This window comes from Heloderma suspectum, chromosome 4 (assembly GCF_057233095.1).
Source record: "Heloderma suspectum isolate Gila_16-S chromosome 4, 16-S_ref, whole genome shotgun sequence".
Taxonomy (NCBI): Eukaryota; Metazoa; Chordata; class Lepidosauria; order Squamata; family Helodermatidae; genus Heloderma; species Heloderma suspectum.
Window position 1 is genome coordinate 282,429,266 of NC_139461.1, and position 26,927 is coordinate 282,456,192.

Here is a 26,927-nt window from a genome sequence, read left to right on the forward strand (position 1 = left end):
AACAATATAGATATTGCACTTTACATGGAATCATAGAATAGTAGGGTTGGAAGGGGCCTATAAGACCACTGAGTCCAACCCAACATCTCTCTCTTTGGTCACCAACTGTCAAACCCCCAACAGCCAGCTGCCTAACCTATTCCTATGTGGAACTCTCATGCCCCCTTCATCCAAATAATGCCCACACATTTACTGGGAAGCTGGGTTGCACTGCAAGCCCCACTTCCAACATTGCGCACCTTTTCCAGTAGGGGTGTATGAGAAATTCATTTCAGTTCGTTTTTGACCAGAATTTACCCAGCTAGTGTCTCCCAGAACTGAATGCAGATCTGAACACAATCTGCAATTGAAGTCCGTACATGTCTGAGCTTGCAATGTGGTTCACAGTGGAACCCCAAAGTGTTCAAAATGCATATGTTTGAAAAATGTGCATGAAAAATTTAGTACTTTTGAAAAATGTGCACTAACATATTTTAATCTATGGGAGAAAAATGTGTACATTTTAAAAACGTGCACCATCGATGCATACATTTGGGAAAATGTGCACAAAAATACACATGAATTTTTGTGTGAGAAGAAACAGACCTCACAATCTGATATGGACACGAATCGGAATGAACTTCAGGGTGGAATCTGGAGAACTTTGATGGGTTGAGTTTTACTGAGTCAGACATCCATAATTTCTGGCCCCACCTCCTGATGCACATGATGTCTGAAAAAGACATGCATGAGGAAGTGAATGCATGTAGGTGCTCTGCATGATTGGGGGTCCACATCGTGTGGAGTGCCTGTGTGTGTTCATCGCCCACATATGCAAGTGTTCATTTTCAGATGTCCATGTTGAGAGGGAAGGGCCAGCAAAGGCATGTGATGCCAGGGGGCAGGGGAAGCAAGGTGACTCTGCTTCCAGGGCAATGGCGTAAAATCCCCTCAAACGGAGAATTCTGATGTTCAAAGGTCACACCATCACCACATGGGCCACTTTAATTTCATTTGTACTAGAGTGGGTGTATGAGATCTGGGACCAATTTTGTTCTTCCAGTCTGCCCTTTTGCAGATTGCTTGTGATCTTCCATGCACACCAGGGGTACTTTCAAAAGTCAGAGGCTGCTGAAGTCTTCTGTTAAAGATACAACTTTATAAGGTGCTCTCCTACAAACCTTTGCTACAGGGTTGTACGTTTCTCCTTTCCTAAAGTCTCTCTGGCTGGTTGTAGCATTTATAAGGTGTTATTTGGCTTATGCCTGGAAGTCATTGCTACAGCACCCTCTGTTAGACAGAGCTTAGTTTATGGCAGCCTTCCCCAATCTGGTGCCCTCCAGCTGTTTTGGAATTCAACTCCTATCAGCCCCAGCCAGCATGGCCAATAGTCAGGAATGCTGGGAGTTGTTGCCTAAAACATCTGGAGGGCACCAGGTTGGGGAAGGCTGCTATTCATCCAGTGGAAGCTGGTGGCTCTGATGTCAGTGGGGTAGTGAATCCTCTCCAGGCTTCAGACTGAAACCCAGAGTAGATTCACTGCCCCACTGACATTGGAGCCACCAGCCTCCACTGCACACATTATAACATGGGCCAGCTATATGCCCAAATACCTGAAGGGCCACCTTTCATGCCATGAACTTGCTCTGGGAACAGCAATGTTTGAAATATAGGATAGAAATCTCCCAGATCATTTCCCCAAACAAATGACATGTATGGATGGGTATGACTGGCAACAATCTTATGTGCCAGACCCTTTCACAAAACAGCCACCACTGATAACACAAACAACCTGGCACTAGGTAAGCCCATTAACACCTGCAGTGTGATTTTTTTTAAAAAAATCCTTGATTTTTATAGTACAATAAAAATCAAGCAGAACTGTTTTGTTGTTACAGAAAAGCAGTCTGAAATCCTGACCATGCAGCACCTTGAAAGTTTCAGATTGGTTGACCAAGTACTTTGGGAGTAAGAGCTCAGGCTGCCATGTTACCACCTAGATAGCCGCATTTGCTCAGCTGCAAGAAACACTGAACTCATTTGTAAAACAGACTCTGGGACCCTGGAGGTGGGGAGGAGGAAAGAATTTCTCTTTACTATTCTAATGCTATTCATTGTTTGTTTTTTGTTTTTAAATTATGTTGAAGTAAACATATATTGATATTATACATTTCCTGGTCCTGACCATGAGCAGGAAACCCATGGGGTAAGACGGGTGCCTGTGGATGGGGAATGGACAGATAGCACTGGGCAGGATTGCAGCACCTTGGATAGCTCTGAGGCATGGAGCTCAACTGAGGCCTTTTATTCCACTTGGGCCAGAGTATGAGCTTCTCCACATGAGGCTTTTATCCTGCGATTGAGGTTGGTTACTCACGGAGGATTGCAGTCCTTTACATGATGGTGTCACCCTCCAGGGCCTCTCCTGTGCTTTGTGACCATTTCCGAGGCTTTATTTGTAATGGCAACAATGAGAAATTTAAAAATAGCAATTTGAATCTCAACGTGTAATGACAGACTTGCACTATAACAGCAGCGCCATCTAGTGGCTGTATAATGAAACATATAGAACCTGCAGATAAAGGAAATCCATGGGAGGAAAAGGGGAAGTGTATTTAAAGGGTCGATCTTAACCCCGCAAAGAATCCAGAAGCAGAAGCCCTGGTAAAGTTGTGGGATAAAAAGCCTGCTGTGGAGAAGCCCTACATTTCCCAGCCTCTCTCCCCACCCCACCCCACCCCGAAGAGTGGAGAGTCTTACATGGGTAATCCTCTGGCCAGGAGCCTACTATTCCACCACTTCTCCAAATGTTCCCACCTTGTGCATGGCTCAGTGGTACAGCTAGGGCTGGATCTTTGGGCTCAAGTCCAAGGTCTTGAAGCCCAGGGCACCCTAAATGACCACCCAGACAGTGGCGCAGCTAGGTGCAGTGGTGCAGCTAGGTAATTTTAGACCCTGGATGTAATAGTCTTATAAGGCCAGCCTTTAGACAGCCATGTGTATTATTTCAGTTGCAAAGCACACAACCAACAATTCTGTTCTCCCCTGACACTACTCCATGATTTACAATTGCTTCTCCATTTCTGGTGTTAGAGCAAACAACAGCAACAACTGTTTGCTAACCCTGATAAATATTTTGAGCAAATGCAGTTGTGCATTATAACATCCCTTAAATTAAAGCACCATCATGACTACAAGAATAACATGGAGATTGCATCTGCTGCCCTGATGTTAAACAGATTTATTAGAGAATAAGCACCATTTTTTTGTAGAAAGGGATTTTTTCTACAGGCTAGATGGCCTGACTCAGTATGTCATATCTAGATGGCTTATCTGGGATGAATGATAGTATCCACTTTAAACTGTAGATCGGGCTTCAGCAACCTGGTGCCCTCCAGATGTGTTGGACTGCAACCCCCATCATTCCCAGCAACTATGGCCACAATGCCAATGCTACATCAGGGGCATTGTGGGAAATCTAAATGGTTGTCAGCCACTGCCTTTACCAGGTAGGCCTGCAGGCAAGAGCCCAAGTTAGCATAAGCCATTGGCCATCCTGGCTGGGAATGATGGGAGTTGCAGTCCAACACATCTGGAGTGCACCAGGTGCAGAAGACTGCTGTATATGATAGCATCATCAGAGATCAATGATAAGGAAGAGATTCCCTTGCAAGTGCTAGCATGGGAAACCCCAGGCAATGTCTCTGTGATGTTTTTGGTGGTGACAGCAGATGTAGGCAAGTAACAGAAATATTCAAGTACTACAACAGTCAGTAATATATTTTATTCTAGATATATTATCTATTTTGAAATAAAAAAATATAAAGAAAAGCAAGAAAAAATGAAAGATGAAAGAGAATAAACTAATATATGTATAATCATTTATCTTCTGAACTAGCCTGGATCATGTAGACTAAACATAAACAGTTAACAAAGCTTGTTTAAAGATTCCAGTTCATGGGGTTGTAACAGAAATCTCATGCATTTTTATGTTCAGCCATGCCTCCGCCATTTAATGATTTAGAAACTTCTTCATCTGACCTTCAGACACAATACAAAGTGTAGCAGGATATTTTAAGTAATATTGTAAGTTCATTTGTTTTGCCACATTTTTTGCTTTGATAAATTGCCTTCTTTTATTCACCACCTCTTTGATGTAGTCTGGATATAACATAACTTTATCTTGTTTCCAGGAAAGGCTTCCACCCTCTCTTGCCAAACGCAGGATATAATTTTTTGTGGAGACTTTTGCAAATTGGACTATGATCGTGTAGTCAGTCCCTTTAGCATTTGGCACATGAAATGTCTGCTCAATATCAAGTAAATAATCAGATGGGATAGGGAGTATCTCATGTGAAAGTTTATCCACAAAAATAGGCAATTTTACATCATTAGACAGATTTTTAATCCCAATAATACATACATTGGATCTCCTCGTGAAGGCGTCCAGTTGAGAAATTCTATCAGAGGCATTTTTAAAACAAATTTGTGTCGTAGTTTCATTTCCTGCCACTCGGTCTTCTAGCTCATTAATTTTGTCTCCATTTTTCCCCATGATGCATTAATTAAATCTACACCTCCTTGCAAGGCAGTGATGGAATTTTGGATTAAATCCAACCTTTTGGCTTGCTCCATAAATTGCAAAGATAAAGTCCTTATTAGAGTAAATAATTCCCCTATATCTTCTGTTCTCAAAACTTTTGACACAGGGGATGCAGGGGGAGTTGATGCCAGCTCCTTTCTTCTCCTTGGCGCAGCCATATTTCTCTCAAACAGATCTTGCAGGTCCTCAGATGTTCTCAAATATTGTTAACATTTCTTAAATCATCCCCCAGAAGTTGTTATTTCTTAAAGCATATATTATTATGGAACACGTCAGCCCTGTTTTCTGCTATAAAATAGGAGTCTCAGTACAGCTTTTTGCGTTGGTAAAGCTCTGGAGAGATAATCCTGGAATCCAGCCCCCCCACTATCTCGAGCGGGGTACTTTTCTCCAAGATGTTATCCAGATGTTGCCTTGCCCCCCACTTTTAATTCCAGGGGGGAATGAAAAGGTTGTTCAGCCTTTTAAAAAGCTGTTTGAGAAAGCTCCCATGGAGACCCCATGGGATGCTACCAGAGCGACATTGGTTCTAACCGGAAGTCCTTATATTAAGGTTTATATTAAGGTTTATTTTATATATATATATATATATATATATATATATATATATATAATATAGGCTTCTGGGAATGAATCGTAGACCTGTTTCTTTGATATAGGATTGATGATATGATATTGAAATGTAAGGTTGTTTATTAAACTGTAAGATTGTTAAAGTTATATAGTTTTTAAAATAGAATGGCATCAGAGGCCGAGGGGTATTGGAGTTCAAACTTAATTCTTTAAAGGGGAGGGAGAGGGAGAGGGGGAGGGAAGGGGAAAGAATCTTCTTTTTTCTTCACTTCCTTTCCTCCTCCCTTTTCCTTTTTTTCCTTTTTCCTTCTCTTTTTTGTTATTGTGTTGTCCTCATCAGAATATTGTATTGTTGGGAAATTGTAGTGTTGATCAGGTTATTGGTAATTTTGGTATTGTTTATTTCATTTATAATGCGCTCTATGTGGGGTTACCCTTGAAGATGGTTCGGAAACTGCAGCTGGTACAGAACACGGCGGCTCGCCTGATTAAAGGCAGCCACCGGCGAGATCACATCACTCCAGTGCTGAAGAAGTTGCACTGGTTACCAGTTGTTTTCCGGGCCAAATTCAAGGTGTTGGTTTTGACCTTTAAAACCCTATATGGTTGCGGCCCAGCCTATCTTAAGGAGCACCTCCAGCAGCACCAGACAGGCCGCTTAACAAGATCAGCCTCAGATGGCCTTCTCTCTGTCCCATCAGCCAGGACAGCTAGACTGGTGGGGACGAGGGAGAGGGCCTTTTCTGTGGTGGCCCCCACTCTATGGAACTCCCTCCCTAGGGAACTCCATCATGCCCCCTCTTTAATGAGCTTCCGTCATGCATTAAAAATGCTGTTGTTCAGGCAGGCATTTGGGGTGGGTTAGGGTATGTTAGAAAATGTTTTTATTGTAGAATTTTATTGTTTTAAACTGTTTTTATTGTATGTTGTGCATCGCCCAGAGTGGCTGGGTGACCAGCCAGATGGGTGATTAATAAATTTAATAATAAATAAATAAATAAATAAAATAAAAGTATATTTTTTAAGAAGAAAGAAATACACAAGTACTTTGGGAGCAAGGCATTTATTGCAATCTTGTGAGCAAGAAGCCTGTTTATGAACAGATGAATGGGGCGTTTGCAGCAGAGACATGAGCTCTCGGTCTTGCTTTCCCTGATCTCTGAAACCCCTCCTTTTCCAGGCGAAAGCTGGCTCTAGGTTTAAGGACCCCCTCTTATATCAGTGCACCACTGTCCACGGGCTTCCCCGGCAGTGGCATGCAGCCATTTTTCTTTTTCACAGTGCTGCTGATGCTTGCCAGCCGCTGCCACTACCAGGGTAGACTTGTAGCTGAGTTAGCATCAGTGCTAGATCGCTTGGGCCCTGGCAGCTGCCAAGAGTGCCTGGGGCTGATGCTGGGCCTGTTTCAGGCTATTTGGATTATTTATTAATTATACCACGTCATCAGTAGGCAGTTGTGCCTTACAGAGTGACATAGGCAAAAAATGGGGAGGCCCTTGGCCCCAAGGAGCTTACAATCTAAAGAATTTCCAACCTGCCCCATCTCTTTGTCCCTAGGCTGGCTGCAGTTCATTGACCAAAGAAATACACTATTTTAATCAAATCAGACCTCAAAGAATTACGCAATGAGCTCACACTCATTCAAGGCTTAAATTGGCCATTAACGGCACAATACGTAGGAAAGAACACTCTTTTCCATGTAAGCTGCAATGAAGAACTTCCTAGGGGGTTATGCCTAAAGAGGTAGAAGGTCTACAGGGGAAATGAATTCTTTTTACATGTCCAGCGCACACATGGAAAAACCAGGAGGGTATTCTGGATTGATCTGGGAGATATTGATGGAACACATGGGAATTTGCTTTGTGCAAATTCAGACTTGAAGCCGATTACTGTTGTAGACCTAAGCAGAAAGTTATTTCAGAAGAATTAAGTGGCCACTAAGATATGTGACTTTGAACAAATTTAGGAATAAAAATTGATTGGGTTAATACACTGAGTTGTTTAATACAGTCATCAAAACCAATTGATTTTATTCAACTATAAATTAAAAGCTGAAGAGGTTTTGATTATAATAATAAAACGAGATAATCAAACTTCATAAGCCTGATAGCAACGTGAACAGTCTTTAATGCCTCAAGCCTTATTCAGACATTCTAAACCTGAACAGGGCAAACATGTGAGGAGAGGGTGTGCTCCAGCCCCACCCCTCCGTAGCGTTTCCAGTATTCTTGCTCACATGGAGAGCCTCCATGGATAGAGGAGGCTCTCCTCTTCAGGCTGTCACCCTCCATGAGCTGAGGGCAACAAATGCAACAAGGGAGAAGGGTGAAGCTGGAGCATTCCTCCTCCTCCTCCTCCTCACACATTTGCCCTATGCAGGTTTAGAACACCTGAATATGGTTTAGGTCAAATGTGAAAGTAAACTGATGTGTATGTTGGTTGGGGGGATAAATTCTGACCATGGTAACATCATATTCGCTTTAAAACCGGTCTAGAAAATGTGTGGATATTTATATACCGCACTTTTAAACCTCCCAATAACCAAAGTTCTCTAGACTGCATATATTTATACCCTCCTTTTCTTCTGTCATGAAACTCAAGGTGGAACTGCATTGGATTCCCAGGTGGTCTCCCCTCCAAGCACTGACCAGATCCAGACCTGCTTTGCTTCAGCAAGGTAACTGCCTCATGTGCCTTCAGACCATGGCCTGGGATACAAACAGCTCATCTGGTGCCTGAACAGTGTGTATTGGGGTCAAAAAGTATCTTTTTTGCCTTTTGTGCTGATTTTTTTTTCTACTTCCAAGGAACACCTAGAGCTACAGTAGCAGAGAAGATAGTTACTTGGAGAGGATTTAGTTTAAACTGAAAAGACTTTCAGTGGGCTTCCATACAGGAGCTACAATGTAAGAAAATATGGTGGCCCCACAGAGAATACACAAACTGGAAGAGTGGCCTGCCATACAACAAGTTTAAGAACCTCTTCCCTATACAAAACTATGAGAAACGCAGGCTGCTATATGTATAGCTGTATATAGCCATGGGGGAAGTGTACATGAAGCTCTATCAATGTATAGGGGAGCATCAAAATGAAAGGGCAAGAGAAAGTAGTCTAGGCTTTTATGAGCATAAATAATCCATCTCTTTTACAATTCACTACCCCCAGCATCATGTTTCTGCCACTTCCAGCTGCAAGTCCTATACCCAGATCCTCCAGCTGCTGTGGTGTTTAATGAGAGCACAAGGGCTGGATTCAGAACCAGCTCACTTTATTGGATTTGAGTCCTGAGTAACACATGTTGTTGCTGCAGGTGCCTCCGTAGCTAGGTGGGCAGGCTGAGCAAGGTCTCCCCATTTTGTAAGGTGCTTCTCCTATCCAATTTCCCCTGGACAGAGAAAGATACAAAGCATGATGTATGTTTTGCTGCTGGATACCTGGATGGCACACTTGATTTATTTACTTATTTTGTTTAATATCCAGTCCTTCCAGCAAAAAAATAGTGCTCAAAGTGGCTAACAATAAAACACAGATTAAAAACAAAATCTTAAATGAAACAACATAAAAAGAAATACATTAAGATACAACAATAAAAAAATAAACAGCATCGAATGAATTAAAACCCCCTCGAGCAACAAACCAGCTTCCATGCCAAAGGCCTGCCTGAATAAAAATGTCTTTGCCTGCCAGCAGAAGGGGCCAACCTAGCCTCCCTTGGCAGGAAGTTCCAGAACCTGGGAGCAGCCTCTGAGAAGGCCCTGTCTTGTGTCCCCCCCCCCCATGTGCCTCTGATGGGGACGGTATTTGGGAGAAGGGCCTCCCTCAAAGATCTTAAAACCTGGGCAGACTCATATGGGAGAATGCAGTCTTTGACTGTATAAGAGTTACCTTCTCTCAGAAGAGTCCACTTCCATAATATTCATTCATTCATTTTATGAGTTGCCCTATATCCAAAGCACTCAGGGTGACATATATAATGAAAACAAATACAATCAAACCAGTGATAAAACACATTAAGGGAGCAATCCTATGAGGTGCACCCTTGATGTTTGTAAGCCTCTGAACCAGTAGAGGCTGGTGGCTCCGATTTCAGTAGGGCTTTGAATCCATTCTGGGTTTCAGTCAGAACCAGCCAGAACTCTAAAGAAGCCATCCATAGTGCTGAACCTATTTTGGAGATAGGGTTTAACACCTTGGGCAGATCCTTTAGAGTTTTTGCTGGTTCTGACTTACTGACACCCAGAATGGATGCAGAGCCCCACCAAAATCGGAGCCACCAGCCTCTGCTTCCCGAAACTTGGAGGCTTACAATCATCCCATGCAGGGTGGGAGGAGTGGCAGAGGTGATCTTCACTTCCCCATTCTCCCACCTGCTTTTTTTTTTTTTGCCCTTCTAGCTGGGGCATTTTGGAGTGGGACAGAAGGAGCCTGGAGAGGCCTCAGGATAACTTGTTTCTGGTCTTTCCAGTCTCCACCCCATCCTGCACACTGAGATGCCCCCTTCCCTCATCCTCGAAGCTTGATTTCCTGACCTCAGAGAGCAGCAAGCTCATATTTTTCTGCACCGGCTGTGAGGGGGAGGGGACGTCGAGCTCTCTAAGCGGGTGCATGATGGGTGTAATATATTCTGAATGCTTAGTTCCTATAAGTATTCTTGCTGTTATATTCTGCACCAAGTGAAGGTTCTGTAAACCACCCAGAGAGCTTCGGCTATGGGGCAATATAGAAATGAAAATAAATAAATAAATAATTCTGGACTATCTTTAAGGGCAGCCCCACATAGAGCACATTACAGTAATCCAGTCTGGATGTAACCAATGCATATGCCACTAAGACCAGATCTGTCTTCTGTAGATAAGGCCACTGTTGGAGAACAAACTGAAGCTGGTGAAAAGTACTCCGGCCATGGATGATACCTATGCTTTGCCTCCATAGAAAGCACAGAGTCCAGGAGCACTCCTAAACTGTGTACTTGGCCCTTAAGGCAGAGTGCAATCCCATCCAGAACCAACTGTATATCATCATTCAGACTGGCAGAGTAGCAACTCAAGCAGAGAAACAACAGAGATTCTCCTCTAGGGATGAGTGATTCTGTTGCATATCTGCATCAGGAATAATTGTATGTGCAAACACACAACAAAAATTACCAGCCCTGAAAAGAGGTTGATTCAAAGGACACAAGGCAAGAACAGTGAATCAGACAGAGATGCAGTGATACGCCTCCTCTTGGGAAAGGTACTTTGGTTAGTATTTGCTTTATTTATTTCCTGTGGCATACAAGTCTTCCTGGAGCACAATTTGGCAATTACTGCTCTAGGATGTGTTAGCAAACACTGCCTTCTACTGGATAAACCAGAGGCATAAAGGCATACCACCGATGACTCCTTGAAAATGTAAGAATGCCCCAATGTTTATCTTTTTAAATGAAATGAGGCTTTGGGAGGACATGATTTTGCAAGAATAATTAATGTGTGTGGATGGGGAGGGAGGGGTGCTTAACACTTTCCCCTCTCTCTCTTTCCCCTTCCCACATCACATTTGACAGGTCACATGCTGCTTTCTTCCCACCATCCCTTGGAGATCCCAGATGCAAGGCCCAGATTCTCTATATGGATTGAATATATTCTATAGAATAGAATCTGTGTAGTCCAGTGTTCTTCACTGCAAGGCCCAAGGGTTCCCAGTCACCTCACGTGTGTCTCTCTGCTTCTGTCTCTCACTTTCTTAGCAGTAACTGCTCACTCTAAGAAAAACTCTCTGGTTTCTTGTTTGCTTTAGTGATGGGTCAGCTGCTGTGATTTGGGCTGCCGGAAGCGGCTTTGCAGCTCATAAGTTGTAAAGTGGGAGCAGGCAAGAGAATGTAGGAATAACCAGCCTTTACTGAGGGGAGGGGGGCTAGTCCAAGAGGCAAAGAGCAACATGATTGGCTAGCTGCAGTGGTACACTGTGCAGTCACTGGAGATGGAAGGGAAATTGAATGCATGGGCAAGGGAGAGAGAGACCATGGCAGTGTCTTGGGAGATTTTGCAGCACTGAGGAGAGCAGAGCAATCTCTCAGTGATGAGAAGAAGATCCACCCCCATCCAAGGGCCAAGTGAGCCTAATGGAATTTGCCTGCCTGGGGGTAGGGAAGAGGAGATTCCCCACCATAAAGCCCCAGATGGCCTCAGCAACTGCTTGGAGTCAAAGAGGCTCAGCTTGAAAAATAGTTAAGATTACCGGTGCAGTCCATCAATGTGTTATAAATTTAGTAAATACGAGTGCCTACTCAGAATCTCCTAACAGTTAAGATGTAACTAATCTGTGTTAAGAACAGGGCTGGGCCAAAATGCCTGCCCATTTTGGTCTCCCCATTCACATGTGTCAAAATGTGTGTGCATGCGTGCGGGGGGATTTTGGCAATTTGGGGGGAGGAAGGGAGTTCTTACTAGAGGTGATTGCTGGCTGCCATTTTTGTTTCCCATAAGTCCCCTGGAATGAAACGCCATGTTGACATAATGTTGTTCCCATGGTAATTATGGGAAATAAAAATGGTGGCCTCTAAGAAATGTTCTGCTGCCACTGCCATGAAGCTGGTAGTGGCCAAAAAAAGGTAAGCCATGGTAGGTACGTGTACAGGGGTGGGAGCAGAATTGTCTCAGAATTTGAGCCAAAAGTTTTGAGTTCAGAACATTTTCCTCAGCATGAAGAGATTCTGAGTATGCACTCTTGCTTAAGAACCTAAGAAGTGCCTTCCTGGGTCCATCTAGTCCAGCATTTTTTGCAAGAATATCAGCACACAGCAGGCACTAGATCAGAGGTGCCAAAAGTGTGGCCTGCTGGCTGCAACAGCCCCCCATGCCCTGCCTGCTTCCTAGAGTGCTGTAGGGACAGGGCTTCTCCGGCAGGAACCATAGAGCCTGTTCCTAGAGGATTTTCCCTCTCTTTTTAATGTTTTTTTTTTCCCCCTGAAAAAGGTCCAGGTAACAGAGTGTGGGATGTCAGGATCCTTCAGCAAAAGAGTGGATTAGAGGAGGGAGAATGGGTGGGAGCCAGGAGTCCTGGATGGCTGGGTGCTTTGAGAACTGAGGTTTCTGGGAGGAATGTTGGTTTTATCTGATCAAAGCAGGTGCCAGGCCTCTGAAACACGCTTGGCCAGGAGTTGGATTTGAGCAACTGAGTGGTGTGTGTGAGTGTGTGGGGGGTGAGTTGTGAGTTGTATGTGAATTGGTATGTATGCACTGGTCCCTGCTTGCCCAGCAGACACCCAGTGTGGTCCTTGGGGGCAAAAAGACTGTGCGGCCCTGCACTGGATGGTTCATCAGAAATTGGCCACTGCCGCCCCCCCCCCCCCCCCTGTACACGTGGTTTACAGTGTACATTCAATGGCTACTATTGAATGATGGCTATATATTACCTCCAGTATCAGAGATATTATGTCTCTATATACCAGTTGCTGGGGAACAATAGTGGGAGAGGGCTATTGCACTCATGTTGTGCTTGTGGGCTTCCCATGGACATCTAGTTGACCACTGTAGGAACAGAATGCCTAGATTAGGTAGGCTCTTGGTCTGATCCAGCAGGGCTCTTCTTATCCTGCTCGTCCCTGTACTAGGTAACCCTCCACCCCTACCCTGCTCTAATGCTGCTGTCTGTGTCCAGATGAGTCCTCCTTTACGTTACTTACTTTATGGCATAGTTGCACACTAAGTAGACCACTCGTCGCCATGTGTTGCCCCACACATTCATGTTGGTGCAGGTGTGGATGGCACAGCCAATTCTGTTGCTAGACGCCCACACCATCTGTTTGCAAGACATTAAAACAGCGGTTATAAGAAGACAGTCCTAGAACCAGAAGATTAGTTCTGATTAGGGCACCCCAAAGACTATAGGGTTTTGTTTTATAGGTTCTGTTTAGATAGTTACCTTGATGATTGTTAAGTAGAACCTCCAAGATAGGAGCCAGAATGCCATTAAATACCAGTTACTGCTGGACAGGCGGGGACACAACAGTAGGAGATGGCTATTGGCTTCATGCCTGTGTCCTGCTTGTGACCTTCCTAGCAGCATCTGGCTGGCCACAGGGGGAAAAGGATGATGGTCTATATAGGCCTTTGGTCTGTTCCAATGGAACTTTTCTTATGTTCCTATTATGGCATTTGCTAGAGGCCATACACTAGGACAGTAATCTCCAACCTGGTGCCTTCCAGATGTGTTGGACTACAACTCCCACCATGCCAGCTGGGGATGATGGGAGTTGTAATTCAATACTTCTTGGAGGCACCAGGTTGCAGAAGCCTGCTCTAGGTTTTGGCTCCTCCTAATTGAACTCCGATGGGCCCATTGGTTAAAAGCTCCACTAAAGGAAACACTGATGGGCCAGGAAAAAGCAGGATGGTGTTTCCCTTGCTTCTAGTGCTAAAGACTGGAAGCATTAGGGGTTAGTGTCTGGTGGATGCTTGGCAGCACCTCAGACAAGCCGCTCATGTGCCAGGGGCTCAGGAGTCCACAGGGAACAGTAGGTACTGGCAAAAACAAGCATTACACAGGCCATCCTGGGCTCACTGGGAGCACTGAAGAGTAAAATGTTCAGATCTCAAGTGTAACTGCACCTCCCACATGCCTGTCCCTGTTCTGACTCCAAATCCAGTAAGGTTGCCACCTTTTTATTTCTGATGTGGCTCCTACACCTGCAACAGCTGCATATCAGGGAAATATTTAAGAAATCCCACTCTTGCCATCAAAGCATCACTCCACGTTGGGAAAAGCTTCACCTTGTACTTCTGTGCAGTTGTTCAAGGCACTAAAGCTTGGTCAGAAGAACACAGAAAACCCAGGAAGCCATATTCTAAGGGGAAGACACGCCTGTGTGCTTAGCACTTCTCTCCTTCCTAGAGGTTCTTAACAGTGCAATCCTATGCACATCTACCTGGAAGTAAGTCCCATTGAGTTGAATGGGGCATACTCTGAGGTAAGTGCATACAGGAATTGCAGCCTAAGTCTTTTGAGGAGAAGGCTGAAAATGTCTGATTCTTGATGCTGCTGGGGCCCCCAAGTGGCAGAACCTGATGGAAGATCCCACTTTTTATGCCTTGCAGCCATAGGTATATTCCAGCAAAATTCTATGCAAATTGTCAAGTCTGTCCCCAGAGTACTCGACATATGATGCCACGATAAGTAGGCTACGCTATGTAGGAAAAAACTGCAGCTTCATTCGAGGATAAGAATATAAGAAGAGCCATGCTGGATCAGACCAAAGGCCCATTTAGCATTCTTTTCACAAAGTGGTCGACCAGCTACCCACAGAAAACCCACAAGCAGGACATGAGTGCAATAGCTTCCTCCCACTCATGTTCCCCAGCAATTGGTGTAAATAGGCGGACATCATTACATCTCGCAGAAGCAACTTCCATAGTTTAACTACGTGCTGTGTGAAGAAGTACTTCCTTTTATCTGTCTTGAATCTTCCACCAATCAGCTTCATGGGATGATCCCGGGTTCTAGTATTATGAGAGAGGGAGAAAAAAGTCTCCCCATCCACTTTCTCCACAACATGGATAATTTTGTACACCTCTTTAATGTCTCCCCTCACTCAGCTTTCCCTCACTAAGCTATGCAGTCCCAGACATTGTAAACTTTCTTCATAGGGGAGTTATTCCAGCCCCTTGATAATTTTAGTTGCCTTTTTCTGTCTTGTGGTCCTACTGCTGAGAAAATTCCTCAGAAACTGACTACCAGAATGGTCTGAGCAGCTGATTGGAATTCTCAATTTGAAAAGCAGGTGTTTTTTTATTTCTTTCTAGTTTGCCTCCAGTCTCTTTACTGCCATTTCTCCAGACACAACATTGGAAATGAGACCGTTTTAGGTCTCAAAAGTTGTCTATAAACAACGCAGACACCCATGCAAATATGGGGCTGGGTATTTCCAGAAGCCAGACTGGCAAGGCAGAAATGGCCCCATTCTGGAGCTGTGTAGCACCCTATTCATTGTGGTCTGGAAATGCTTTGCCACAGCCCAGCATGGGACAAGAAGGTTTTCCGCCGTTGGGGAGGAGCATATGAAGGGCTTGTATTCACTGAGGTGCCAGACATCTCGGCAAAGTCTGTCACCATGGAGATGATTCATGAGGAGTGAGGCAGGAAAGGGCTTTAGCTTTCCTTGAGATGCTGTTGGTATAATACCAGCCACCCTGCGGGAAGGAAGAAGAGACTGAGGGAGGCAGGCAAGGAAGGCCTCAGAACTTCAGCTGGACTGTCCTGTCTCCCCACAGGGCTAGTTGACACCAACTGCACTATGGGAAGGATCCTGATGACTTGTTATGTTTAAATCAACTGTGGGCAACTTGTAGCCCTCCAGATGTTTTGGCCCACAACTCCCATCAGCCCTGGCCAGCATAGCCAGTGGGGAGGGGAGAGGGGAGTTGTAGGCCAAAAAATCTGGAGGACCACAACTTGCCCACCCCTGGCTTAAATATTGTTTAATTGTGATTTTATTAGTGTATTCTGGTTTTATTTGTAAGTTGCCTTGGAAGGATTTGTATCCTGAAAGGCAATCTATAAATAACAATAACAAATAAATAATGGAGAAAAACTGAGGCCTGGATTTACTCTTTTTTCCTTCTTCCTTTCTTTTCCAAAAGAGGATTCAAGCCAGTTGGCCAAAACCTTCCATTCATGCTGCAGGAATTGGAGTAAAATTGCCCCTTAGAAACTGCTGAAACTAGGGTTGCCAACACTTTCAGTAACCCCTGCTCCTGTGCCTTTAACACCAGCACGGTTTGCAGACATTTGTGAGTGATAATACTTATCTCTACTTATCTCATGAAAGGCTGGTTTCTGCAGATAAAGCTTCTGTTAACAACACAAGAGCAAGCCAGCTTGGTTTTTCCCCTGGTCAGTTGGCAATCCTAGCTGTAACTCTGTAAACAATCCATGGCAATACAACATCAACCCAAAGCTCTGGGTTTACTAGTCAGCAACAGGTGTCAGGCCTGTTTACATGATCATGGAAGGAAAAATAAATCACGATGGCTTATTTCCTCCGCTACATGTGCTGGTCATGTCCCAGGGGAATTTGCATAATACTTACCCTTGCTGGCATGGCTTGCTGTATCATGCAAAACTGGTGAGGGTGGCTTGTTGCCATGGTTAACAAGCCACCCCAGAACCCTAAAACAGCCTATGGGTTCTGGGTGGCTTGTTAACCATGGCAACAAGTCACCCTCGCTAGGTTCGCATGACATGGCAAGCCGTGCTGGCGAGGATAATTATGTGAATTCCCCTGACATGATGTGACCGGCACAGGTGGAGGGGAAAATAAACCATCATAGCTTATTCCCGCCCCCCACCCCCTGGGATTGTGCAAATCTAGTCAACGTGTGTAGAGGTAATGGAATATTATCTGAAGTGTGTCCCAGAGTCCTAAAGGGAAAGCTACTTGTGTCAGTATTACAGTCTGCATTCCTTTTGGCCTCATCTTCGTAATGTAATGCAAACTGTCTCCCTGCATTGTCAATATTCTTTCTCTTCCTTCTTCCATCCATCTAGTTCAGCTGGAGCTGATGGTCTCTCCCATGGCAGCAGGGGCAACGGAAAAAGCAGGCAGTGCCTCTAGGAAAGAGTCTGAGGTGTGCACTCGGTCTGTTTACAGGGATGTTTGGCAGATAGTGGTGAGTGGCAAATTAAAAAGGCGGGATTGGTAGTATTAGAGGCAGTCATGCTTTTCTTTCTCTGTTATGACTCAGAAGCCTAAAGCATGGCTGAAGAAGGTTTTCTATTATTAACATTTGCTTTTAAGGCTTCCTTGTTCCTGAACCTCTGCTCTATCCCCGTTGCTGGGGTATATACACCCTTGAGCTGGTGTGGGGTTGTGATTAAGAACAAGAGGTAGCAAAAAATCTTAAATCTGGCAAAAAAAATCTCAAATCTCTGGTTCAAATCTCATCTCATCCACAAACTATCTAGGTTTGCCTTAGATAAGACATTATCTCTCAGGCTCAGCTCACAAACCTGCAATAGGGGTTATAATAGTTAGCCTAATTTAGAATGATTCTAATGATTACCGAAATAAGGTATGTGAAACACTTAGGAAAAGTGCTATATCAGGGATGGGGAATATATGTCCCTCCAGATGTTGTTGGACTGCAACTTCCATTAGTTCAGCCAGCATAGCTGATGGAGAGGGATTACGGGAGTTGTCGTCCAACAAAATCCGGTGAGCAAAATGTTGCCCACCCCTATGCTATATAAATAGATACTACGTATTATTGTTACCCAAGCCACATCCATGTTTTTCCCAGAAAATCTGCTAGAATTCTTGGGGACAGAAAAACAGAGAGAGTGGCCCAGGGCTTCTCCACAGCAGGCTTTTTATCCTGCAACTTTACCAGGGCTTCTGCTTCCAGATTCTTTGCGGGATTAAGATCAGCTCATTCACACCCACCTCCTCTTTTTTCCCTGGGAATTGCCTTTACCTACAAGTTCCAATTGTTTCATTATACAGCCACTAGATGGCGCTGCTGTTATAGTGCAACTCCCTCTTTTACATGGACAAATTCAAGTCAGGGTTTTTTAAATAGCTCATCATCTCCATTTCAAATAAAGTCATGGAAATGGTCGGAAAGCATGGGAGAGGCACTGGAGGTTGAAGATGTCATGTAAAGGACCCGCAAACTTCTGTGAGTGGCCAATCTTGATTGCAGGATAAAAGCCACCTGTAGAGAAGCCCCTAGTCGTACATAAGTAATTGCATGCCAGGCTGGCTAACGGCCATGCATGACAACCCACATTCCCCTTCAAAGATGCATTCAGTGGTCTCACTAAAACCTAGATGAGCATTTTGATGCAGATCTAAAGTTTTATCCAGAAGCACATGAAGAACTGCAAAAGCTGCATGTATACAGCTATACAGAGCTCTCCTGCTGAATTGGGACAATCATCCTCTATTGCTTACCCACCCCACACATATTATTCATTTAGGGCACAATCCTATACATATGTAGACAGAAAAAATCTTATGACTCCCAGCATTCCCCAGCCAGCCATGCTGCCTGGGGAATGCTGGGAGTTGTACTGTAGGACATATTTTCTGTTTAAATATGCCTAGGATTTCACTCCTAAACTTATAACTTTCTCTCTCGTGGTTGAATGCAAGGAATTACATGCATAAAAGATAAAAAATATGTACCCTGTTCCAGATCCTCATGTGCGTTTGATTGAACATATAGAGCACCTGTCAACAATGGTTCTGGTTCTAAATGTGATGTTCAACATTTAATTACAGGTTGAATGCAAATGCCCAGTCATTGGTTTGTACCTGGGTGTAATGGCTGCACACAGAACCGCTACATTTGGAAGGGCAGCTGGGTTTGCATTCATAGGGATAAGGGAAGGAGTAGTGCTGCTTCTCATAATACCAAGATTTCACAAGGTCCACAGCTGAATGGTACCTAGAGAGGGCCACAAACAATGCACAGGTTATTCACTTATCTGCCAAAGTTATACTCTGGCTAATGCAAAGAAACCTGCCTGATCAAACACAGAAGCCTAAGGCCCAAAGGAGGTGGTACAGGAAAATGAGGGGCTGCTTCCAACCTGCAACTGTTCCCACCTCTCCCTGGTGACATGGAACTGAAAAATATGAACGACATGATGTCATCACATTAGTGTTTCCCCATTCACTGCAAGTGACAGCCAATGAAGCGGAGTGGGAGGGTGGGGAACCGTAATGCATCCATGTCATGTTATACTTATTTTTCAACAACACATTACTTGGGAGACTGGAGTGACCATGGGCATCTTTACACCAGCCTAAAATCCTGCATTTAAAACGGGGCTTTCTGCTTCCATTTTAAATGCGGGATCACAATGACTCCCTTTTTCATGTGCTTCCTTTCCCCCCACCCCGTTCCCCCTCCTTCTCCCCGTATCTGAGTCTTCCATTATCTTTCATTGATCTCGCTTCTCGTCTTGCCGCTTTTCCTCTTTTCACGGAGGGAACTCAAGCAGAACACAACGAGGTAATTTGATAGCTCATTATCTGTGATCTATTTGAAAACAGAACAAAGGGCATTTAGTGCAGGAGACGCCTTGAATGATCACGGCGTCATGTAAAGAGCCCACAAACTTCTGTGAAGGAGCAATCTCAATCCCAGGATAAAAGCTCAGTGTGAAGGAGCCCCATGTGTCCTACTTAACAGAGGATAGTCCTCTATTTGAAGGCATCTGCTATCAGGCTGTCCAGTCCAAGTTCAGTTTAAAGATAAAGAACTCTAAGAACACTCACAAATCCAGAGGTTACTTGGAGCTGATTATGTTTGTACTACCAGTTGCAAAGCTGGGCTCACACCGTAGCTGTAGACAACTAAAACAACAACAACTTGTAGACCAATCCTGCATATGTTTTTAGTCAGAAGTCCCATTGAATTCAGTGGAGCCTACTGTCAAGTAAGTGTGCATAGGGTTGCAGCCAAGGCTACATATGGGACCTTTTTCTGAGTAAATATGTGTAGGATTGTGCTGTAAGGCTCTCCGTATCCATATTGTGGAAATTGAACAATTCGAATTTTATCTACCCATCCATCCATCCATCCATCCGATTTCTACCATGTTTTTCCATTTGTAGAATCCACATTTTACACTACCAAAAGAAATAATCTGTTTGCTTTTCTGAATTTCCAAGTGGTCTTATTTATTGTTTATTATTTCTCTCTTTTTCATTGTCATTATTAAAGATAATGTAAAATTTCAATAAGCAAGCACTGATTTATTCTGAAAAAAAGAAAATATCTTGTAATTGTCTGGTGTGACATAGACTGTTCATTTATTAGCAATATTGTTGGCAATGACTAGCTAATGGGAGAGCCTTCTTTGATTTATTTATTTATTTATTTCTGCAGCAACATTGACAATTTAGCTGCAGTCATCAAGAGACAAATATATTTGCATGGCTCAGCACTTATTAGAACTCTAATAAAAATGTCAGTTTTTGTTTTTAAGCTATTTTACATTTTATTTTTGCGAAAAGGTAACAGAGCTCCATCCAATGGAATCTAACAACTCCATTGGAAATCACACAAAATATTTACATAATCGGAAGTAGTTAAGATAAAGGTCCTACCTTATTTACAATTATTTAAAGTTATATAATTATATATATAATTAAGCATGGAATTAACAGTGTTAATCTGATATTTGTTTCTAATGAAGCAGCGTCTCTGGAATTCTGCAAGACGTTCGGCTTCGTTTGATACAACATTGTCAGTTCATTGACAGAGGACTCCTGCTTACCTGCCAGACTGAATCGCAAGGTTTTGACCAATGAATTTCATCAGTTGTGGAGGTCCATGTTCCCACATACACTGTTTTGCCCATACTTCTGCAGATCTGGCTAATCTCTCATCCCATACCTAGTCAAGAAGGGGGAGAAAAACAAGAACAAAATGAGGCAACATGCAACAGATAGTGGGCTCAAGGTAAAACAGAGGGAGCATTCCCTTTGTTCATCCTCCACATCAGCCTGATATCTGCCACCGTGCAAGGGAAATGTTAGAAACATAAATGTCAGAACTTGTGGGATATGGTACTGTTGGCGAGAGCAGGAGCAGGGAATCTTTTTTCTGTCAAGGGCTGCATTCCCTAGGGTGTAATCTGTCAGGGGCTGCTGTGGATAGGATCAGAGCCAAAAGTGGGTGGGACCACCCCGTTTTCTCTCTCTTCCTTTCTCTCCCTCTTCCTCCACACCTAGAAGGCTGCTGGGGGAGGGATAGATTGCTCTTGTCAGAGGTCTGAATTGCTTGCTTGCAGAGGGTTTTTGAAATTAGGCTGAGGGGTACATGTGACCCAAGGGCCCACAGCTAGAGCCTTTGAAAACAGCAAGTGGTACAGTCCTACCTGAACTGCACCATTTCAGGCTGAAGGTAGAAAAGCATGTGCCTGACGGTTCGTCATCTGAAAATCTCACAACACATGGAAATCTAGCATGCCAGGGAGACGTGTAAAAGCCTAACCTTTTGTATGACATGCTAGCTTTCTGTGTGCAGGTAATCTTTTTACATGGGACAGCATTTAATCATACTTATCCCCACATACAGTTGTAAGTGGAACAATGCTATTCATGCACATTTCAGCCAGTTCTTAAGTACTATTTTGGTTGCCATGTGGCTCATTTAAATCAGTCTGATTAAGAAAGGGGGAGAGGGATCACCCTCCAAGTCATACCCCCTGTCCACGCCTCCAGTGGCTGCATGTGGGAAAAGGAGGCTTATGGGGGTTGGACTCGATGGCCTTGTAGGCCCCTTCCAACCCTACTATACTATTCTATGATGCACAGAGATACCCTGCCCAATCTGGATCCTCATTTGTGTGGGCCACACATGTACATCTATTTGTGCATAGGCCCTCTTTCACACTGCTGTCTCATGTGCAGCTGCTGGGATGTGTATGGCCAGAAAATGTGTTTGTGGGATATGTGTGGCTTCTGGGCATGATCTAGTTGTCCCCCGATGCATTCTCTGAGTACCCCTGACAAGAGCGACTATCACTTGATTATATCAACAACTGATGACTTGCAGTAGCATGTGAGAACTGACTCAGCTGAAAAGCATTACAAATGAGATTATGAATAGTGATAGAAAAACTCTGTCCTTGGTATTTATTTGTGTGTAATTGATCAGGATGAGATGTTTTCTAAAACATAATCCCTGAATTGTGAGAACATTCACCTTGTTTATTTTGTTTGCTGCTATTTCTCTTGCTACTTTGTATAATTTCCTTCTAATTACTGCATCTTCTTCCTGGAATAGTAACTTAGGCAATGCCAGCCAAATGAGGACCATGTAGTGGACAGGATGGTATCATGATGCTACACAGCCAAACAACTTTGGCTATGCGATGACTTTACTGAAGACAAATGATGCCAATTGAGAGTGAGGGCAATGCTTCCTTGATAAGTAGCAGAGGTGATCCCAGCCAATGGAGTATCAGGTAATGAACAGGATAATGTCACAGTGGTACTTAGCCAGTTAGATACGGCTTGAGTGCTGACATCACTGCAGGCAAACAGTGTCCATTCAGAGTGAAGGCAATGCTCCCTGGGCAAGAGAACACTTTCAAATATGTTAGAAGCAGTTTCTCCAAAACTGGCAAAAGTGTGGGTATGTGTAGTTATCTTTTGAACCTGCAGAAAATGTTCACAAAACACCGAGGGAGGCCTAATTGTGGATGTATGTTGAATAAGGATCTAGTTTTGAATAAGTGGCTCATTGTGATCTTAAAGTAAGCAGGCTGAAGTGACAGCCGCAGTTTTATTTTGTGACCCCTTGAATCTAGTTCAAAGATTATATTAACTGCTACAGTGATTGCGAAGTGTAGTTATGCAACTGTCTTGAGCGGTTATTGAATGCTACTTGTGTCATCATTAGTGATGAGCAACACAACCCTCCTCCCTGGACCGTATGATCATGTTGTGAATAGCGGCATGGTCTCCCCACCACAGCACAGCCATTGGAGGTGGCTATGACATGCTATTATTGTTACAATTATTATTTGAGCACAGTTTGACTGATTATGCTCCTAAGCCCTTAGAAACCAATAGGCCCTTGGTGGGAACGCGTGGAGACAGCTGAATGGAACTTGCATGTGTTCAATGGCTCTTTCCTGCTCCTCTGACCTTATACACACAGAGCTCCTCTGACAATCCATGAATCCCAGTGCCAGATACCAACTTCATGCTTACACAAAGGTGGAGCAGAAAATTCTAGATTTGATTTGATTTTTTTTAAAGACCCCATATAAAATAGAACCAATAATCTAGTACACCACTTAGCACAGAAGGCTAACAAATCCCTGCCCCAATCTACATGGAAATGGAATGAGAAGCACTTTCTGGTTATATCCGGATTTTCATGAAATCACTTTGCTCCATCAGTGTCACATGAAGCAAGAAAAGCGGAGTATACACTACCTAAAAACCCACTTTCACAGGTCAAAAGGCACTTGAAACTGCCTTACTTTGGGGTTGGTTGGGCAGAGTCCTGTGAGTAGAACTGAACGTCATCAACCACATAGATGCTGCTCAGCAAATGAGAGAGGCTTGTTACCCACCCCTGTCCATGCTCCCCTGTTCAGGGACATGTAATAGCAGGGATGAATTATGCCCCTGTAGTTTATCCCACACCTCTCGCCTCGCCATCCACCATTTGTCTTCAGAAGTGCATTCTGCTTCTAGAATGGCTACACTGATAGGAAGCTGGGCACTGCCATAGCACCAAAGATGCCTTATTGCATTATTAAAGCCCTGCTCCCTGCACCCTTGATCTTTGTAATGGTAGAGAATGAGTTACTACCCAGTACAAGTCCATTATGAGTATTGCGCTAATGCATTATTTCACTATTGCAGAATTACAGGACTGCAAAGCAGCAGTACAGTGAAACCACAAATCCAAAAGAAGCGGGAGTGTCTTTTCTCCAGAAATGTTCCTATATTCCTGAATTTGTGATCCCACCCCATACAAGTGTGTAACCAACACCTCTTCCTGTCAGCCTCCTTTCTCCACAGAAATGACAGTCCATTCTGAGTACTGCGGTAGTGTGATATTGTGAATTACAGTTTGCAAGTAGTAATGTTTAGGCAGGAAAACTTCTTAAGCCCCTAAAACTAAAGTAAGCAACTGGGAAGTGGCAGCCAGGTAAAGATAGTGAGCACAACACTCCCCCTGAAACACTGAAATAGCATTACTGTGAAATAGTGCAAAGTAAAGATAAACACTGGAGAAGTTCCCTATATCCAAAGCATACAGCTGCGAAGCAGTGAGGGAATGAAACGGCACTACTGTGAAATAGCACTACTGTGAAATAGTGCAAAGTAAAAATAAACAGCAGAGAAGGAAAAGAGAGCATCAGGAGATAGCACCAAGTGCTCTGTATTCAAAGCACACAACTGCAGAGTAGTGTAAGAGTGAAATGGAGCTACTGCGTAATAGTGCTACTGCGAAATAGTGCTAACTGGTGGGAAAAGAAGCCTGTGTCCAAAAAGCGTGCTACCCCCAATGGTGGGAAAAAAGGAATGGGGGGGACAGCCCCATCCCTTGACCAGGTCACAGCCAGGTCACAGACACACCCCTAGGCATACCCAGTATGCATGGTTTAATTTGGGGAAATGGGGCACACTGCAACTGAAACACGCAGCGGCCACATTTAAGGAAAAAGGCGCATTAAAACAACTTTGCGAAAATGCACTGTTTCCAGGGGAAAGCTGCGGGGTTGTTGAAGAGTGTCAACAACACCATGTGTCACAAGTGACCTTGATGTGCTCTCTGTACGAAATCACCCATGTAGAATGCTCCTCTGTAGTAAAATTGAGCTACATTCTTCTCAGATGCACTGTTAGTGCTGTAAGCAGAGTGAACAGGTGACGAAGAAAAGCACAGGGCCCCTGTACCTTTAACAGTTGCATGGAAGAGGGAATTTCAGCAAGTACCACTTACATGACAAACTACACCTGTTGAAATACCCTCTTTTATGCAACTATTAAAGGTGCAGGAGCCCAGTCCTTTTTTTTTACCTGGACACCCTAGCTGCAAGTCAACCTATCACACCAGGTCTTTTATATGCCTCTTTACTCCTTCTTCAAAGCACATGGGGCAGATTTTCAAAACTAGGACTGACAATGAGATATCTATGGATATGCAAGAAGCTGCATTCTACCTGGCCAGACTCTTTGTCCAGCTCTAGCCACGTACCAGGGGGTAATTTTTTAGGATTGTTGCTACCTTTTTGCTGGATAGGCTCCTCTGCTTTTAATACAGGGATAAGGAACGTGTGGCTCTCCAGATTTTGGTGGACTGCAACTGCCATCAGCCCTAGCCAGTGCAGGGCTGATGGAAGTTGCAGTCCAGCAACATCTGGGAGGCCACATGTTCTGCATCCCTTTGTAAACCGCTACCCAACAAGCAGAAATCAACAAGTGAAACTTTTCCATTGCATGAAGAGGCAGTGATGACAAATAACAGCTCACCTGCTGATTTCTGCCAAAAGTGAATCTCCCCTGGCAGAGATGGCTTGCCAGAAAAAAAAAATGGTGGCCACCCTAGCTACAGACTAGAACATCATGTTTCCTTGGAACACACCTGTGGTATGGGCAGGAAAAATGAGGTGAAAACCACATAGCCTGTGCTGGCCTGTAATGAGAAGGCTCCAACCATAAACTAGCACGAACAGCATTGCCTTGGCACAGACCAACTCCAGCGCAACGTCAACAACGCTCACTAGTGTGACTGTTTCTTGGGACACTCACTGTGCTAGCAAGCCCTATTGATGTTGCACTAGACTTGGTATCCTAGAATCATAGAGTTGGAAGGGGCCATTTCGGCCATTGAGTTCAAACCCCAGCACAGTGCAGGAATCCAGTTTAAAGCATTGCTGACCGATGGCTTTCCAGTCTTTGCTTGAATATCTCCAGTGATGGAGAGCCCACCACCTCCCTAGGCAGATGGTTCTCCAACCAGCTCTGGACCCACTTAGTTGTAGTGCCATCCAGCCCACACTAAACTAGTTTGCTGATCAGAATAGCATGGGGCATTTTGCCAAATGCCTTGCTGAAGTCAAGATATACTCTGTCCACAGCATTTCTGCAATCCACCAAGGAAGGTACCCAATCAAAAAATGAAATACAGTTAGTCTGGCAGGACCTGTTCTTGACAAATCCATGCTGGCCTCCAGTGATCACTGCATTATTGTCAAGGTGCCTATAGATGGAGAGCATTATAACCTGTACTAGAATCTTCCCAGGTATGGATGTCATTGGTCCATAATTCCTGGATTTTCCTTGTAGCCCTTTTGAAGATAATTTGCCCTCCTCCAGTCCTCTGGTACTTCACCCATTCTCCAGGATTTCTCAAGGATAATACATAGAGGTTCTGAGACTCTATCTGCTAGCTGCCTCGACCCACTAGGATGTATTTCATCTGGACCTGGGGACTTGAACAGCACTGGTTCCTTCCCAAAAGTCCCCGCCTACTGTATTGACAGGGACTCACCATAGGTTGAAGCATCCCCCTCATGTTATTGAAATAGTTTGCCCAATCTGTCAAAATAAAGCTGTCTGGAGGGGGAAAAACTTTGCCTTGCAAATTCAAGAAACCATACATGCAAGTGCCACATTGACTTCATCTAATATCTTGGTTATCACTGTTCCTTCTCTCACACACCTTGGCAACAAGCACAAAGGAAACTCACCATGTACTCCATGTTGGAAGCTGGTGGAGACACCTGTCCCCGCACTTGGTTGTGGTAGTCCAAAAGAGCGCTCATGTCCCTGGGAGAAATATAGCGCTTCCTGCGAGTTCTTGGCACTCCAAGGCCAGATGTGAGACCTGCCTCACTGTTTCCGGATGGGTAACGAAGTTCAGTAGTATTGGGCAGCATGAAGGAGCTGGATTTCTGTATCATCCAGAAGACTGAGACAGTAAAATATAAATGCACATGCAACAGAGTCATTTTAGGATTTGCACACCTTTGCTCCTGAGCCACTAATAGTAGTGTTGTCGACTTAATGCAATTGATATGCCGAATCTTCTTTTTCTTCTGCTTTATGTATCTGAAAGAGAAAGAGAAAATAGACACTATTTTTTGTGCATTTCATTAAAAAAAATGTCATTGGAGCTAGAAATGAAGATTTGAAATGTACCAAGGAGAACTTTACAAGAGCAGGAGAAGAAAAGAGTTTGGTTGAGCTGCATTTATAAAGAGCAGAATTCCTAAGACCAGCTGTGAAATCTCCAGAGGTATTTTATTTAT

The 26,927-nt window shown here is 44.0% G+C and overlaps 1 protein-coding gene across 1 annotated transcript; it reads right to left on the reverse strand.

Moving 5' to 3' along the window:
- Positions 1 to 7,170: 7,170 nt before the first annotated feature.
- R3HDML (R3H domain containing like) lies at positions 7,171 to 26,721 on the reverse strand. Its single transcript, XM_084854008.1, has 5 exons — positions 26,367 to 26,721; positions 20,421 to 20,539; positions 18,448 to 18,580; positions 12,820 to 12,935; positions 7,171 to 8,541 (listed from the first exon to the last, which is right to left on the reverse strand). Exons 1-5 carry the CDS (start codon positions 26,625 to 26,627, stop codon positions 8,409 to 8,411), a joined length of 762 nt encoding a protein of 253 aa, XP_084710134.1. The 5' UTR covers positions 26,628 to 26,721; the 3' UTR covers positions 7,171 to 8,408.
- Between the last annotated feature and the right edge of the window lie 206 nt (positions 26,722 to 26,927).